The sequence below is a fragment of the Diorhabda carinulata genome, chromosome 1, assembly GCF_026250575.1.
Source record: "Diorhabda carinulata isolate Delta chromosome 1, icDioCari1.1, whole genome shotgun sequence".
In the NCBI taxonomy this organism is placed as follows: domain Eukaryota; kingdom Metazoa; phylum Arthropoda; class Insecta; order Coleoptera; family Chrysomelidae; genus Diorhabda; species Diorhabda carinulata.
The window spans coordinates 6,038,564-6,054,918 of NC_079460.1; the positions used below are offsets into that span (position 1 = coordinate 6,038,564).

Genomic DNA, 16,355 nt, shown 5'->3' on the forward strand with positions numbered 1-16,355 from the left:
ATCTTATTTTCGGATGAAGCTCATTTTCATCATAGACACGTCAACAAACAAATTTACCGCTACTAGAGTGCAACCAATCCAAAAAACAAACATCAAAAGCCCCTACATTCACCTAAAATGACTGCAATATCAAAGCGATGAATTATAGACCCTTACTTTTTTTGAAGCTGAAAGGGGCGCTCTATTACAGTGAATTCACAGCGTTATGTGTAGATGTTAGAAGACTTTTTCGTGCATGGATTGCAAAACTTGAATGATTATAATAAAATAACGTAGTTCCGGTAGGACGGGGTTATCTCAAATCTGAAGTTTACACTGACAAACCAACTTCCATAGCACAATTTAAAGAAAATATCCGTCACGAAATGGCTGCCACCACGGTGAATACCTGCTGAGCTGTCATAGGCAATTTCGGTGCTCGATTAAATGAATACCGTGAGCGTAACGGTTTACATTTGGACGATGTTATTTTCAAAAAATGAATATAAATAATAATAATGAATATAAATAAAATATTTTAATATATAACAACATTTTTCAATAAACTCCTTAAATTCCTCAAAATTGTTTTTTAAAAGTTTCTTTTGAGACACCTTGTAAATCACATTCATTTCAAATTCTCTTGAAGTGCAGAGTATTTGAATCCGAATTGGAAATGCGTGTTATCTTCTAATTACGTATAAAGAAAAAAATTTAAAAGTTCAAACAACAACTTTATTTATTATGTCTTTGGGTTCTTTTGAAACAACGTCTCATTTGATTTAAAAACGTATAAAATATGTTGAGTATAATTTGCAGAAAGGCGGGTTGGTAGTCCGAAACCCTCGGGATTTAGACCCAGTAACTTCGATCTAGTTTATTCCTTTTTCTTCGAAGCTGAAGTGTGATAGGCTATCTCCCAGTTCATTCCAATTTATAAGAATTTTCATACGAAAAAGGCTTGTAGTCTTATTTTTGATTTCGCAACACAAAGAAAAATAGTTGAGTATAGAAATTAACGTTGAATGTCTGAAAACTATTCCAAAATTAATGATAGTTTCCAAATTGATTATTTCTATTTCAGAAAAGATGATGGTGGTTAATTATATTCAACTGTCTAACACTAAAACTATTCGAAAATGTGCATCCGAAAAATAAATTTTTATGATAAATAATAAGTTTCAGTAGTAACTTTTTCAAATATTTTGAAATATAATATTCACTTTGGTATTATGAAGCTTGGGGGTTCGAACAAGCTGTATATAAAATATACGAGGATGTATTGATATCTAGTTAGCCTAGACCTGTTCCATGAATAAACAAAATATTGCGTTACCATAGCAATGAACTTATAAAAAGTGTCAGTGTAATGTTTGACGTCAAAAAAGTAAACCAGAGTTACGAAATGAAGTAAAAGAAAAAAGATGTCCACCGAAATTGTGAAAATCGAAAAATTGGAGTATCGAGCCATCATCAAGTACCTGTATTTAAAAGGGTTAAGATGTAAGCAAATTTACGAAGATATGCTTAATACCCTTGGTGATCAATGTCTTTCGCATGTGACAGTGAAAAATTAGACTGCAAGTTTCAAAAGACGTAAATTTTCCATTGAAAATGATGACCGATCGGTAAGGCCAGTTTCTGTGCGAGTCCCCGAAAATATCGATGCAGTTCATAACATGATTTTATCATACCATTGAATTGGGCTAAAACGGATATCTGAAGTACTGAATTTCATACGAACGCGTTCATCATATAGTTCACGTCAATTTGGATATGAGAAAAATTGCTGCAAAATGGATCCCCAAATGTTTGAATGTTGACCAAAATCGTGCAAGGGTAGAAGCATCTCTGTTCGATTTGATGACGATGTAGACTTCTCAAGCCCAATTGTTACTATGGATGAGACTTGGGTACATTCCTACGACCCAGAATCAAAGAAATAAAGCAACAATCGATGGAATGGCGACAGTCTGGTTCTCCAAGACCCAAGAAGTTTCGTGTCCAAAAATCTGCTAGAAAAGTTCTTGCTTCAGTTTTTTGGGATTGCCATGGAGTAATCATGATTGATTTTTTGGATAAGGGTAGAACAATAACTGGAGAACTACTATTCGACATTACTGACCACTTTACGAGAAAACATTACAGAGAAAAGACGCGGAAAGCTATACAAAGGTGTTTTGTTTTTGCAGGACAACGCCCCTGAACACAAATCTCATGTTGCCATGCAAAAAGTTCGTGACTTGGGTTTGAATTACTAGAACACCCCTTTTATTCACCAGATTTTTCTTCGTCCGACTATCATCTCTTTCCTCAACTGAAAAAAAGTTCAAAAGGTCGTAAATTTTCTTCCAACGAGGAGGTAATAAAAGTTGTAGAGGTCTGGTTTGCAGAGCAAGAAGAAACGTTTTTTTTGAAAGGTCTAGAGACTTTGCAGGTTCGCTGTAATAAATGAATCCAATTAAGAACTTTTCAATATATCTTCGTATGAAATATGGATGAATTCTAAAGCACGTTGAAGGATTTCGGTTTTTCAACGTTCCAGATATCAGACATTGAATTATCAAAAAGATGATTTTTCGATAAGATTTAGAAACAAAAAATTCCTACAATTTTGAAAATTACTCAAAATTGAAATTTCAAACCAAATTATAAACCAATAGAAACAACTTAATCATCTATTTGTATATGAATGGATAAAGTATTGGTGCTGAATGAGGCTGAGTCACCTATAATGAAAAAGCGAATAGTCAGAGGAATCATTGTTTTTAAAGAAGTCGGTCAAAAACTTTTGTTATGAATATGGCAGATAGAGAAAAAGAGAACCATCTGTGTATATGAAAAAATGTCCGTCGAAATGTGTAAATAAGGGTAGCACCGCATAAACATGAGGGTAAATTTAGGTTATAATAACTATATTATTCTGTGGAATGGAAGTCGTTGAAATTGTCAATAATGATATTGAATTTTTCCATTCATCTACAATTGCTACATTTATGCCATACCCTATTTTTACACCAGCGACATTTTGGAAAGTTTTCTAAGTGTTATTTATCGTATACAGCTGAACACTTTTTAAACTTTCCTTCCATGAGATACTTCTCCTTACCTCTACCCTTCATAGTTATGAAGTAGATAGATATAAATATTCTTGATATCAAATTTATATTCAAAAATAGAATTCAACATCTCTAGTGGCATCTAACTGCAAGGAGAGGAATCCATTGATCGATTTCGATTTAGTTAGTTCTCTTCAGAATAGTTTAATACGCTCACGTTCGGAAGCTCTTATCCTAACTGAAGACACCAGCCAGCGCAGCTATTTCGATCACACGTTTTATGCACGCAACAGCAGACGCTTTCTGGCGCCATCGTCACTTCCAACTGTGAACTATCAGTATTATATTTCAAGCGTAGAAGCCGATAGTATTTGAAGTTTCGTTGCTATACGCGATTTTCGGTATTAGACCTTTAGTCCATGTTTTCGGTTTATAAAAAACTAGAATTGAAATAAAAATTATCTATAAATATAGTTTTATTACTTTTTCTGCTATTTTATCCACTAAAGACAAATTGATTTGAAGGTATAGAAGCATAAATTCTGAAGTATATAAATATTAACCCATAATGGGTTGCTTTATTGGTTATATTATAATAAACATACAATATTGACAGTTACAAAAAAGCACACAAATTATTAGAACTATACACAATATGGAACCATAAGCGTCGCATATATAATTAAAAATAAAAACTTTTTTTTATTCACTACTTTTCAACTTCAATTAAACTGTTAACGATAAAATTTGGAATGTTTTCATTCCTGAAAGTTCACTATTCATTCTCAAGCTTAATATTATTATCTAAACACAAAAGATTCCCAATTATCAGTTTTTGTGGTGAAGTAACTGATAAATTCATCCCTTAATACATTAAATTAATTGTTGAAATTATAAAGTAAAGAAACTACCTGCTTTGGATTTTTTTCTTCGAGTTAATAAAATACGATGCATAATTTAATAACAATTTGGACATGAAACTGTCTGGGATATTTTTTATATCGTTAAACATTTTTTAGTTTTTCGCAGTTTTTAATTTTAGACATGAAACGGCTGCCGTACCAAACAATCCTTAGACGAATAAAATTGAAAGCAGTTAGCATATCCAGCATAGAGACTATTTTTTTCTTTATACTTATCAATTATAACGTTGATTTTTGAATTTAAGTAAAATGCGAGTATATACAGTAACTACTTAAAAGATTTAAATTCCAAGGGGTCACTAACCCAGTTTTTGTTGATTTTCTTTGCAATAGTTTATAATTATTCTCAAAAAAAAGGAAGGATAGAAATTAAATGATCGGATATATTGTTTAACACCCACAGTGGGTAACACCGGTCTCTGAGCACATCCGTAGTGAATATACGAAATTCTTGGTTAAACTTGGGTTTAAATCGGAGTACCCGGCGTATCACTCTACAGGTCCTCTTCCTCCAATTAATTGACCAGGAATGTAATTAACCAGAAACTGACGGAACAATGTAGTAAAATGTAATAGTGAATTATCTTGTTGAAAAAGACCGTTGGGACACCTTGTATATTATAAATACCCATACCAGAAGATTCTAATCGATTATTTACAGTTACAAAACACAGTTAAAATCAGTTGTTACTACATAGAGAGTAAAAAGTTTACCTGAAAGAAATATGTAACTCACTAAATAGGCTATCGCGATATTCCTAAAGCTATAAAGAGGATGGAATTGAAGGTTTTATTTTTGTTTTTTACACGAAATATGTTGAAGAAAATTAAATAACGGAATCTGTACTTCAAATTACTTCAAAGCATATGATCATACTGTCCTCCGCCATGTTGTAGAAAATATCCTATTCGATAATAAAAACTATTCTATTCTATTGTACGCATTAGTAATCTTTGTTGGATTTGGTTTAATAGCATAAACTTAGCTTTTTATATATCTTTATAAAAATATCTAATGGGTTGATCTTGCCGGCCACTCAATTGGGTTTCGTTTTTCCAATCCACCTAATTGTACTTCTTTGAAATAACAGTCAAAGGACAATTCCGTTGTGACCCGAATGACTGAAAAATAAAATTTATAAGTTTATTTTGAAACATAGTCAAGGAACCACTACAGTATTCACACATCCAGGAATGCGTTTGTTTGGAAGCAATTTGCTCATCATGAATAGAAGCCATAGTTTATTTCTCCAAATCGTTGCTTCGATTAGGATTATCTTCATTAAGCTCATACAGGTACTTCAATTTACATGGGTGCATCCAAATTTCCAAAAGGTTGCCATGATTTGCCTAGCTGGATTAACAACTTCAGTATATCAAACCTTCATCGATTAATAAAAGTATTTTTCCGGGAACCTCTATGTTCCTCTATGTTCCGGGAATTTTTATGTTGCTAATTGTACTTAAGAAATTTTGGATGAACTTCATCCAACAATAAGAGACTTCAGCTTGTGTTCGACTGCAGTCATTATATCCGACTATATCATTTTTGTTTAAAAAACTATTTAGAAGGTATTAGGTTAGATATGGTATGGGTTGATTATGGTATGGCTTCTCGAATAGTGAGGAAAAAGAACATAAGCATAGTTACAAAATGCTGGGAATATTATTCATTATCGAAGAAGGTATTTTTTGTTATTTTTCCCGCACAAAATGATGCTTGAAAATAAAAAATAATTAATTTACACATAGAAGAAAAGTATGATTGAAAATCTAAAAGAAAAATATAACATGCTATATAACCCTAAATAGAAAAATGTTTCAGTAATTTTGCGAAAAAGCTTCATTTATTAAGTTATGGAATTTAATCCTCTTAAATCACGTATTATAAACTGTAGTAATTCAAAATCTTGATTGTATTTTTGTATAACCTGAAAATACGACGCTTATGATTCATAAAACAAAGTATGAAAGTAGTGATAAAATTGTTATGAACCAATATATCTACTCAATTGAGACGAAAATATACATACCACTGTGAAATCAAATTTGAAACAAACAATAAATAATCATTAGTAAAGGTACAAAAAATTAATTCAGTTTATGGTAGTTTGTTGGAAGTGAATCCGCAATCTGGAAACACAATGTTAATTTGAATTTTGAGGTATTTAAATATCTCTAATCTCTTTCAAACTAAAATCAATCACTTAAAATGGATGTATTTTTTTTTCCTAATATTAAATTTTGATTAAAAAAGCTCACTTTAGTAATAATATTTAATTAATCTGAGCACTACAATTTCCACACACATAATACAAAACAGTACATATAAAAGAAATACCTTTCCGTTAGTCCTAAGCACATTCTACATTACTGCATAATCAAATGAGCAAAAAATATATCATATGATTAGAAGGGAACAAAAATAACATGTCTAAAAAATATTCGCTAAAATCACAAAAATAATTTGTTTCTCACTTTAAGTTCTTTTTTATTATCTCTTTCATGTTAATTAAATCAGTTATTTCATGCTCAAAATTGCCAAATCGTTAAGACGTTAATAAGTAATATTTGTAAGGCGACACTAAAGTTTGGAGCAATATTTAGAGTTGTTATTAATTTCAGTATTTCGTTTATGCTTGTTTTTCCCCAAGAGCGCAAAAAGTGCAGAAATTTCCTCCGCTAATTCTATCCCATTTATGTTAACAGAATCGTTAACAAATATATATTTTGATTAACTGATTATCAATATTTTAGGTCAATAATGACAAAAATGACGCCCATTAAATTTTCCGCCCCGAACAAATGATAAATCTGATCAAGCAGTCACACTACTGCAACAAGAGACTGGTAACTTTCATCGACCACGCGATTCCGGAACAATAAGGTTCACATCTGAGAGAAATAACCGATTCATTGTCAGCATATCGAGTAGAAATCGGGCCCTTACTAGTGTTCAAATCCAACAAGGGCTTAGAAAATTGCGAGAAGTGGCTGGATAGTCAAAAGAATACTTATGCAGCTAGCCTTGAGCAAAAAAGTCTAGCTAGTGGCCCGAAATTAACCCCAGACCACCGAGCAAACCGTCTACGATTTGCCAGAGAACAAGTTAATTGGACTGACGAACAATGGGGTTTCGTTCTCTCCTCAGACAAAAGCAGAGCGTGTCTACATGATAACGATAGAAGAGAACGAGCCTGCAGAAGAAATGGAGAAATATTCCTGCAGTGTTGCATAGATGAAAACGTGACTTTTGGAGAAGGTTCCTGGATGGTTTGGGTGGGTATTTCAATGGAAGCAAAAACCGAGTGGGTTTTTATGGAAACTGACGTTGAACCGGGGGAAATAACGGCGGATCGATACATAGAAATAATTTCAGTATATCACGTCGTTCCCTACGCTTGTTTCATACTTCATCCTAATGCAGGAAAATGCCCGACCTACGGTATTTACAGGATGTCGAAATTACCGCTATGGATTGGATGAACTTTAAAGAAAATCCAGCACAGCCACGAAATCGGACCTTAAAGAGGCGCTCACTGAAGGATTGTATAGCATCGAACAAGATCGAGTAAAGCGATTGAAAGCTGTTTATTAGGGCCAGGGGAGAGAACAATAAATATTGATAGATGAATTTCAAATAAATTATTATTTTGATGAATTTAAATTTGTATTTTCTTTACTGTTCATTACAACCCTTTTTCAATTTTTCCTTTTGTAGTGTAGTGAGCTCATTTTTCAGGTTACTTTCGTGGTACATCAATTCACTAACCTTCCTATATAAATTAGGAGTTTACACTTGTTCCACTTGGAACGAGCTCTGATCAAACTTTTCCTTCAGAATGGAAGAAAACAATGATCATGGCTACATTTTGATATTTTTGAGGTGGAATGCACTGATTGTCAACAGTATATTTGGTAATATCAATAATATAGTAGGAAAAATGTAGACGAGTGGATGATTCTATTTACAAAAACATTTGAATATTTAACAACCCATGTGGAAGGTCGGAGCCAATCCCGACATAAAGGTATCGGTCTGATATCCGGCCGTTTCAAATTTGTCACTAGATCCAATGTAATATCGGTCGGAGATTGGTTTTGGTGTTGGAATCGTGTCAGAATGGCCTTAATTCTGAGTCTCGGAATGAGAACAAGTCGGACGCCGGTTTGAGTATCGGAATTACGTCAAAATGATCTATAATCCGAGTCTCGGAATCGGAACGGGTGTTTGATCAGTCGGAAATAGTATCAATACGGTACTGGTTTTTAGTCTTAGGCCGATATCTGAAAGAAGTGCTGGTCTAACGTCGGATTTCTTTGTCAGCTTGATACTAAATCTGACATCGGCCCGATTTGATCATTTTGTAAACCCGTACGATACTAATGCGAATGTCTACCCGATATCTGTTGATAGATCAGACTGATCACCGGCCAATCCGAAATTTCCACATGGGAATAGATCTGATACTAATCGGCGCAACGTTCGCTACATTTTTAAGTTCGGGTTTATCCATATAAGAAATTCAAAAGCACAGAAAATCAAATAACTTGAAAAATTTGAAAAGTCCAAGTCAAAACCATTTATTTCACAGAACAACTACTTGGGAATCACTGATAAGTGGACTTCATATATATTTTCGAAATTAAATTAGTTGCCAATTATGATCGAATTAAATTTATAATCGTTTACGAGAACGAATTATTCGAAACAATTATAATCAAATTACATTTTTCAAAATCTTATAGCCAATATTTATCAAACCAACTTCATATAAATACTGCACATATCTCTGTTATGACTGCTATTTGATTTCTACAATTTATTTATTCTGTTAAAGAATCCTCTTACTCAGGGCAGGACTTTCACATTTAGTACGAAAGAACTTATATACCTATATTTGGTTTTTTAATCATACTTTTCATTACCTGCGGTCTTAATATATACTTTTACTATTCTATGTTCATATTTATAATTATTTTTGTAAATTTTTTAGACCAGCTTTTATTTAAATTATTCCATATCTTTAAACTATTTCATATTAAGTACTAAAGTATAACAATTCATAGACCGAGTTCTGATTTTTGGCTGTATTGTACCTAATCTTTCCAATATATCTTTGTAATCTGTTTAGTTTTAACGGATAATCTACGTGTACATACTAAATCTTCTTGGTATTAAAATTATTTTTCGACATCATATCGAACTACCCTCGGAATAAATTAACTAACACTATCTGCAATGTGGGGAGGATTCTCGAAAAACAAGTGCTCATAAGAAGTACTTACATTAAGTGAACTTGATTAAAAAAACCAGAACATCATTTATAAATATTGAAAAAGTGAAAATACCATACAGTGAAAATATCTTTAAATATAAATACGGCAACATACATTAGAAATCCAATATAACCGAACAGCAGGAAAAATAAAATTAAACAGAAGAGGAACACTTTACAAGATTCCGTAGGCAACAGGCATTAAAAGACAGCAAAGACATAAAACCGGATTCGCGAAGAATTTTATGCAATAGTCATAAAATTAAAAACCCAAGAAACAACCCAATGTGATCAACAATGAACTTAATTACACCCGAAGGATATATTTTCTTGAATAAATGTTCTTTCTCGCATATTGAAACTTGAATTTTGACAATTAAGGACAGAAAATCTCTGTATTGTCAAACGTCAAAAATCTTTTTTATTTTTATTATAGTGAACAGTGAAATAGATCTTAAATCGAAATCATTAAGACAAAAAAAAAATCAATATAAAACAATCGAAAAAGTAGAAAAAGGAGATAAATATTAATCCAGTAGCGACAACGTTAGTGTCTAGTGTTTTAAATTATAAACAGTGTCATTACCACCTTTTATTTGATCGAATTTCAAAGCGTATAAAGCTGGAGGGGGTTGATTCGTTGCGTGAAGTTGGCAGATTTAGACCACGGAATCAAATCACTTCCTAGATTAATGAATTAATAACCACCATAATATCTCTCCCTTCGATAAAAAATACGGTGAATGTTTTTTTACATCTGCAATTAATTAGTATTTATTTCTAGTGTACGTCTTATACCCAAACAATAACATATTTTAACTAAACCCACTATAGTGAAATCATATTTGCAGTGTATGCTATGAAACATAGATGCAATAACATTTATATTATATATATGTATTATATTATATTTCAAATAGGTGCGAGAGGTGAAAAAAACGAAGAAGACTGATCGTTCGATAAATACCACTAAGCATCAAGCGCTTCAGGACTAGCTCTGTGAGACCTTTTGGCTATATATCGCTAACCAATAGCTTGGAGATGAAGGTAAATTTGTTAGTATGAGGAAAATTTGTCGCTAAATTCGATCTTTCGGTCGTCATTTTTCCTACTATCCACGAATAGCGCTTCCTTTGATTACGGACTATTGCGTAAGGAACAACCGACTTGGAAGATTTAGGTACCTAGAAGGGTAAAACTCTGCTGTGGAGTTTAGATATTGTGTTTACTATATATATAAACATGAGTAAACAATTGCTGGAAAGAGATACAAAAATCAGATATCAACCATATCCGTTTGTGGATGCCTAAACATTGACAAGAGTGTATATATGTACAGGGTCGCCAATTTCAATATCAATTTTGCGATTTTAGTTAATAAAATTTCTTGCAAATGTTCCATTCTCCATGTAAGACTATAACATTACCAAAAAATTAAGGTTGATAAACATAACTTCCCGGTGTAAGACTTCTAATATCACTAAGTATGTGGGTATGAAGTAAAACGGAAAAGTGCTCATTGCAATTGTAATCCAAATTTTGATTTCTCATTCTTACTTAGAAAACTACGAAAAGTAGGAGAAATTGAAAAAATTTCTAATAAGCATGAAGTAACTACGAGACTCACTATTACTGAAGTACTGTTATAAATTCAAAATGGATACCCCATCAATCGATCATATGGCATTTTACTTTGCCCTACTTCACCTTATATTGTAAAATTTATCAGAAATAATGCTGATACTGATGTCCTATATACAATGATGAATTCATCTATAGATTATAATTGTAATTATGAAGAAGGATCGCTCTTTTTAAGTAGGTAAGTAATTGAAATCAATAACAATTTTTATTTTGAAAGTTTTTGTCCAAAAAAAACATGTGCCATTTCTGCAATTCCATTTTATTATAAGAGTAATGGTAATTATATATACCCAATTAAGCACTTTAATACGCGAATTTAGAGTTTCTTGACTCTCTCTATCCAATTATTTTTAGTTCCCTGAAAATGTGGGTAAAAATTTACCAGACCTTGGACTACACCATGATAAGGTATACTCGTATTGCTATATTTACAAATTTATTGGCTATCAACATCAGATTTGAGCAAATTATGTATTTCTAAAAATATTCTTCAAATGAATATATTTGAGAACAATCAATTTATTAAAATAAAGAGATTGGTTATTTTAGATGTTAAGTAGAGTGTATAGTGTATATATACATTTACAATTTTCCCAAAATATATCCATGAAATTACTTATGAAGGATGAGGGCAAAGCACTTTGAAATATATATTTTTATCCAAATAATGCGAAACAAAACATAGTTTTCTTTTTCTGGAGATAAAATATTGAGAAACTTCTACAAAGGCGCTTTTGTATTAAGTCTAATGCGGTTCTGATTCGAACGACTTTTTGAAATTTTTTGCAGATAACCGTTAAAGGATGTTAAGCATTTCTTCCCATTATTAGTCTTGGTGTCCCTCATTGAGATAATTTTCTTTCTTTGTTTATCGGACCACCGAGTATTACACCACACAGGCAGTATTTCATTCGATTGAAGCTACCCATGATACAATTTTCCGTTGAACTTATTAATTGTCAAAAATGTGGAATTCAGGCAATTATTAAGTTCACAGGCGTCGAAACAGGTACCTTCAGGTATCCTTCAAAACAAATATAGAATTTACACGGTGGTAATTCATCATTCCATCTACACAGAAATCTTGAAACATCAGTTGATTTCTAGCGCTTAATTCAATTTAGAAATTATTAAGTACCAACAGAAAACGTTTAGGTAAGAATCGGTTGATTCAAATAATGTAGATTATTAAAAGACAATGAGTACGAAATATTTTCTATGATCATTATGATGATATCAACATACACAACAGACAAATAGATATAGAACAAAAAATGTGGAAAAATTTCGAAACACAGATACATATAGAAAAAAATTTAGTTTATGAACTTATTTTATCTGGGATATGAATCACATAACTTCAAATGATTGAGTAAATAAATCATTCATATAGATATACTTTTTACCGTATGACGAAGGTAAAACCAAATATTTTCCTGGCCATATGAATTGAGTAACATTCCACTATAACATAAATCAATATATATCTAAAAAAATTCACTTATTCAACTTAAAGTTAAATAATTTATCCCTATAATGTGTGTTCCATGTCAAACTTTAAATCCGGCGCTAATGCTGTAACCTGTTCAGAACTTAAAAATACGTGGCATACTGAATAATTTTTTTGTTGTTGAATCTGCTTTCCTATATTAAGAGCTTCTTTTAAAACCAGAACAGTATTTTGTGCGATTTGTTTACATGAAAGAACGGTCTAAATAACTAGAAATCTATTGATTTTAACTTAACAGATATATGTAAATTTAATTGATTATATATATAGTTGAGCTTTTACTATACATATTTTCTTATTTTTCCCATCAAATCGTTTAATTACGTCATTACTTTGTAATAAGAAAGTTCATAACAATTTTACCACACGTGAGCAAAAGTTAGCAGTACATATGCGTATTAAAAATATATATCTAACATACCTGCTATGTAGGACCCTCAAAGATTTTGGTGACATACAATTGACGCTCCAATCTGTATTGCCATGATCATTGCAAATAGTTATAGAAAACCTTCCATAATTTGCCCGTATTAACTTGATAAGTTCACCTTCTTTGCATTCTATCTTCAAGACTTTACCTTCACAAGCATAAGCAGTCTCATATCGAATTTCTGAAACAAATAACATTCTTAGTTATAGAATTAAACGCAAACTTGAACGGTTCGGTTTGAAAGTTATGAATTAAACACGGTCTAAATAAGTTACAAATAATTATTCGACCTTTTTATAGTTTATTACGATTTCCAAAAATTACTGTAACAACTATTCAAAAATGTACTCGTATTTATATTGTATAGGTACAAAATATTTCAGTTATCTCTGTGCGCTGTTGTACTTGCTTTATTTTTGTTATAGGCTCACTTTCCTTTTCTTGAACAAAGAAATTGTCAGCCATAATTTCCTAATTGTTTATACAATGGCTTATGTTTACAATTTTTAATTTTCATACGAAACAACAAACAGGAAACACTAAATAAAAGCTTTTAAAACTAGAAAGGCTCCAATTGAACTGAGTTAGAGGTAAAATGTCAAAGTAAACCAAAGAAGAATAATTTATTTTGTATCTTATAAAACCATTTGAGATCCACGGATTCAGACTGATGTGAGTCTAGAACGATATGATTCATTATATGCATCTACACTCCAGTGGCCTTCTCAAGAATGGTGTCAAAAAGTTTTCTAGTATATTTGTATTTTCGGGAATAGTCAGCAACATGATTCTGAATTTGAGATTTTTAGAAAGCAAAAACTCGCGAAACAAAAGTAATTTGTGGCACGGCAGGTATTCAATATAAAGAAGGAAGGAATATATTGTAACTGATTAAGAACCCGAAATTGCATTTCCATTTCTAAAACATTCACAATATTCATTTGCGCATCATTTTTTATATAATCGCACAAAAGGTTAACTGCTAGTATTTTTGTCAAGCAAAAATTTTCTTTAGATTGGCCCAAATAAACGAGTAATATATGGGTGAGACTCGTCTAAATGTGCCATGAGTATAGGAAAAAATATGTAATAACAAGAGAATAAAAAAAATAGAATTTTGTAAGCAATATTTTCATGTGCTAATGTAAAATCACCACACCTAAGGCGCTATTATCAGTAGTTACACGTTTTATGAGCTGTAATTCCTAGAATAAAGTTTTATCTAAATGATAATCAAAGCGAAATTGCTATTTATATTTACACCTATCTATCACGACAGAATATTTAATACAAGGTTCATTATAAATAAATTTTTTTCTAAAAACACAGTGTTAAAATTACTCATTGTAAAGTAAATTGTTCGGGGTCATATATCTATTCCTAATGTTTCGAAATATGTAGGACTCAGTTACGTTAAAGGTCGATCTTGTGACATAATAATACTAAAAATATTGCTGCTTGGTGACAATTGTGAATAACACATTGCTCAAGATGCATACAATACAATCAACTTAATTATAAAACATTCTAATGGTATTATTAAATATTCGTTTAAGACCTTGGATAATACTAAAATAGGCAAGCTAAAGATATGCAATAAGAAGATAATGCTTTGAAAGTGAAACTGCGCCCATCAACTAGAAACTATTATTGAACAAATGACAAATATACTTGAATTGTATGGTTGTTTATGCTAAATCATGTGGTGTAAAATATGTTACAATCGTTAGTGAGAACATTTAGCACATTTTAGAGACCCTTAGTGTTGCTCTGATACTAAAAATGATTTTTTTTGCAAAGTATTTGATTGAAAAATGTACAATAATATACCGTTATATGAAAAACGACATTAGAGAATTATTGACAGCGAAAATCTACACTTATTATACTCCAAAAGATATTGGACGGCTGTTGATGCCTTTGAAATCTAGAAGTGTGAGAATAATTTTTAATTTACTAAGAATTTCGTTGAAAATAATATTATCTCCTCCAAAAGTATTTCCTTGGATAGCTCGACACAAGCAAAGTCGTTGTCCACACTCTAGGTAGCAGTACTGGAAGTCCTCAACTGGAATGGTATTTAGCTGGTCACAGTCTTGATTGTTCCCGTCATTTCAAGACATGTTTCAATTTCGGAGAAAGAAAGTCACAAGAACAAAAGTCAAGATTGAAAATCATTGAAAATCCTTTAAACAAGTTCAAACGCACACGTTTATACGAGTGTACTTCTGTTCAGTGGTGATGTTCTTCGGCATCTTTCGGGCAAAAATTCCAAATCGTTCATCATATTTTTATGTACGCTGAGAGTGAACTTGACAGATCACTCATTATTCGTATTATTACAACAAAGTCCAATTTTATAAGACCCTTCACATGTTCCACTTTCGACTTGGTTGAAGGTCTCCCTGAGCAAAGCCGATCAGATGATCGACGTCTTCTCGTCTTTCCAGAAATGATTGGTGCGAGCCATAAAATTTTGCTCTTGGGAAATTATTTCGACTAATTCAAACCAATTCCCAATTTTGAGTGCTGGCAAACCTAGTTAGTTCTATTGTGCCCAAATTGATCTGATATCGAAATAACATGTGAGAAAATTTCAATACTATAATCATGGAACATAACAAAACAGCGAATGTTATTAACAGAACTTTTGGAAAATTTATTTACGCAAGGCACTGTGCATTGTCACATTCCTCTAATACCCCGGTAATATATGACTTCATGTGAATGACTGGCAGTTATATCAATATCGCCAAATTTACAGGCTCATCTTTTTAGTGAAACCTTGTTTTTTAGATGCAGTTCACAGGAAAATACTGTATACTGTGAATCATGGATGTGACCGAGGCACTAATTGTATAACATTAATAAGAATAATACTTTTAAATAAGTTTGGAGTTGCTATTATTTTGACATGAATAGGGAAAATCTTCATATAGTAAATTTGAATTTTAAACCTTTTATAAATAACTTGATATATGTTAAAACACAAACCCAAATATTCGAAAGGAAAGGCATCCTATTCAGTCATTTTAAGATATCGGCAAAGAGAAGAATTGACTACATTTCTTTAATTAGTTTCGTTCAGAACATTGATTCAAATGCCCCTGTATCTGAATAACTCGTTTGAATAAATAAAACACATATTTCAACGGTGTATTATTGAGTGAAACTTATTCATGTTTCTGAGTTGCTTGTTTTTGTTCCTTTATACACAACCTGTTTAATAATCATTAAAGAAGTCCTTATCACAATCGTATATGCAAAAACCTGTTGTATCAATAAAAAATGGAAATTGACATGTTGGTACACACGGTTTCTTTATCTTCTCAGCTTGAAATCTAGCTTCGATGCGGCAGAACTAGATATAAATTCATCGAATTAAAAAAGAGAAGTCGGTCCAGTTGCAAAACCTGATGTAATCCTCAGGGCTACCGATGAGATGTTTATTTTTGGAATTACGAGTACTTGATTCTATCCGCAAAACTTGTTCTAACACAATCATGTCAATCAATTTTCGCATTTTAGAGT

At 31.8% G+C, this 16,355-nt stretch overlaps 1 protein-coding gene across 1 annotated transcript in view; it reads right to left on the reverse strand.

Moving 5' to 3' along the window:
• LOC130900500 (latrophilin Cirl) overlaps window positions 1-16,355 on the reverse strand; it is a 267,383-nt gene that overhangs the window by 57,202 nt on the left and 193,826 nt on the right. Inside the window, exon 3 of the mRNA XM_057811218.1 lies at window positions 12,816-13,005. Within this exon, the coding sequence (XP_057667201.1) occupies window positions 12,816-13,005 (190 nt within the window). The remainder of the gene's footprint in view (window positions 1-12,815; window positions 13,006-16,355) is intronic.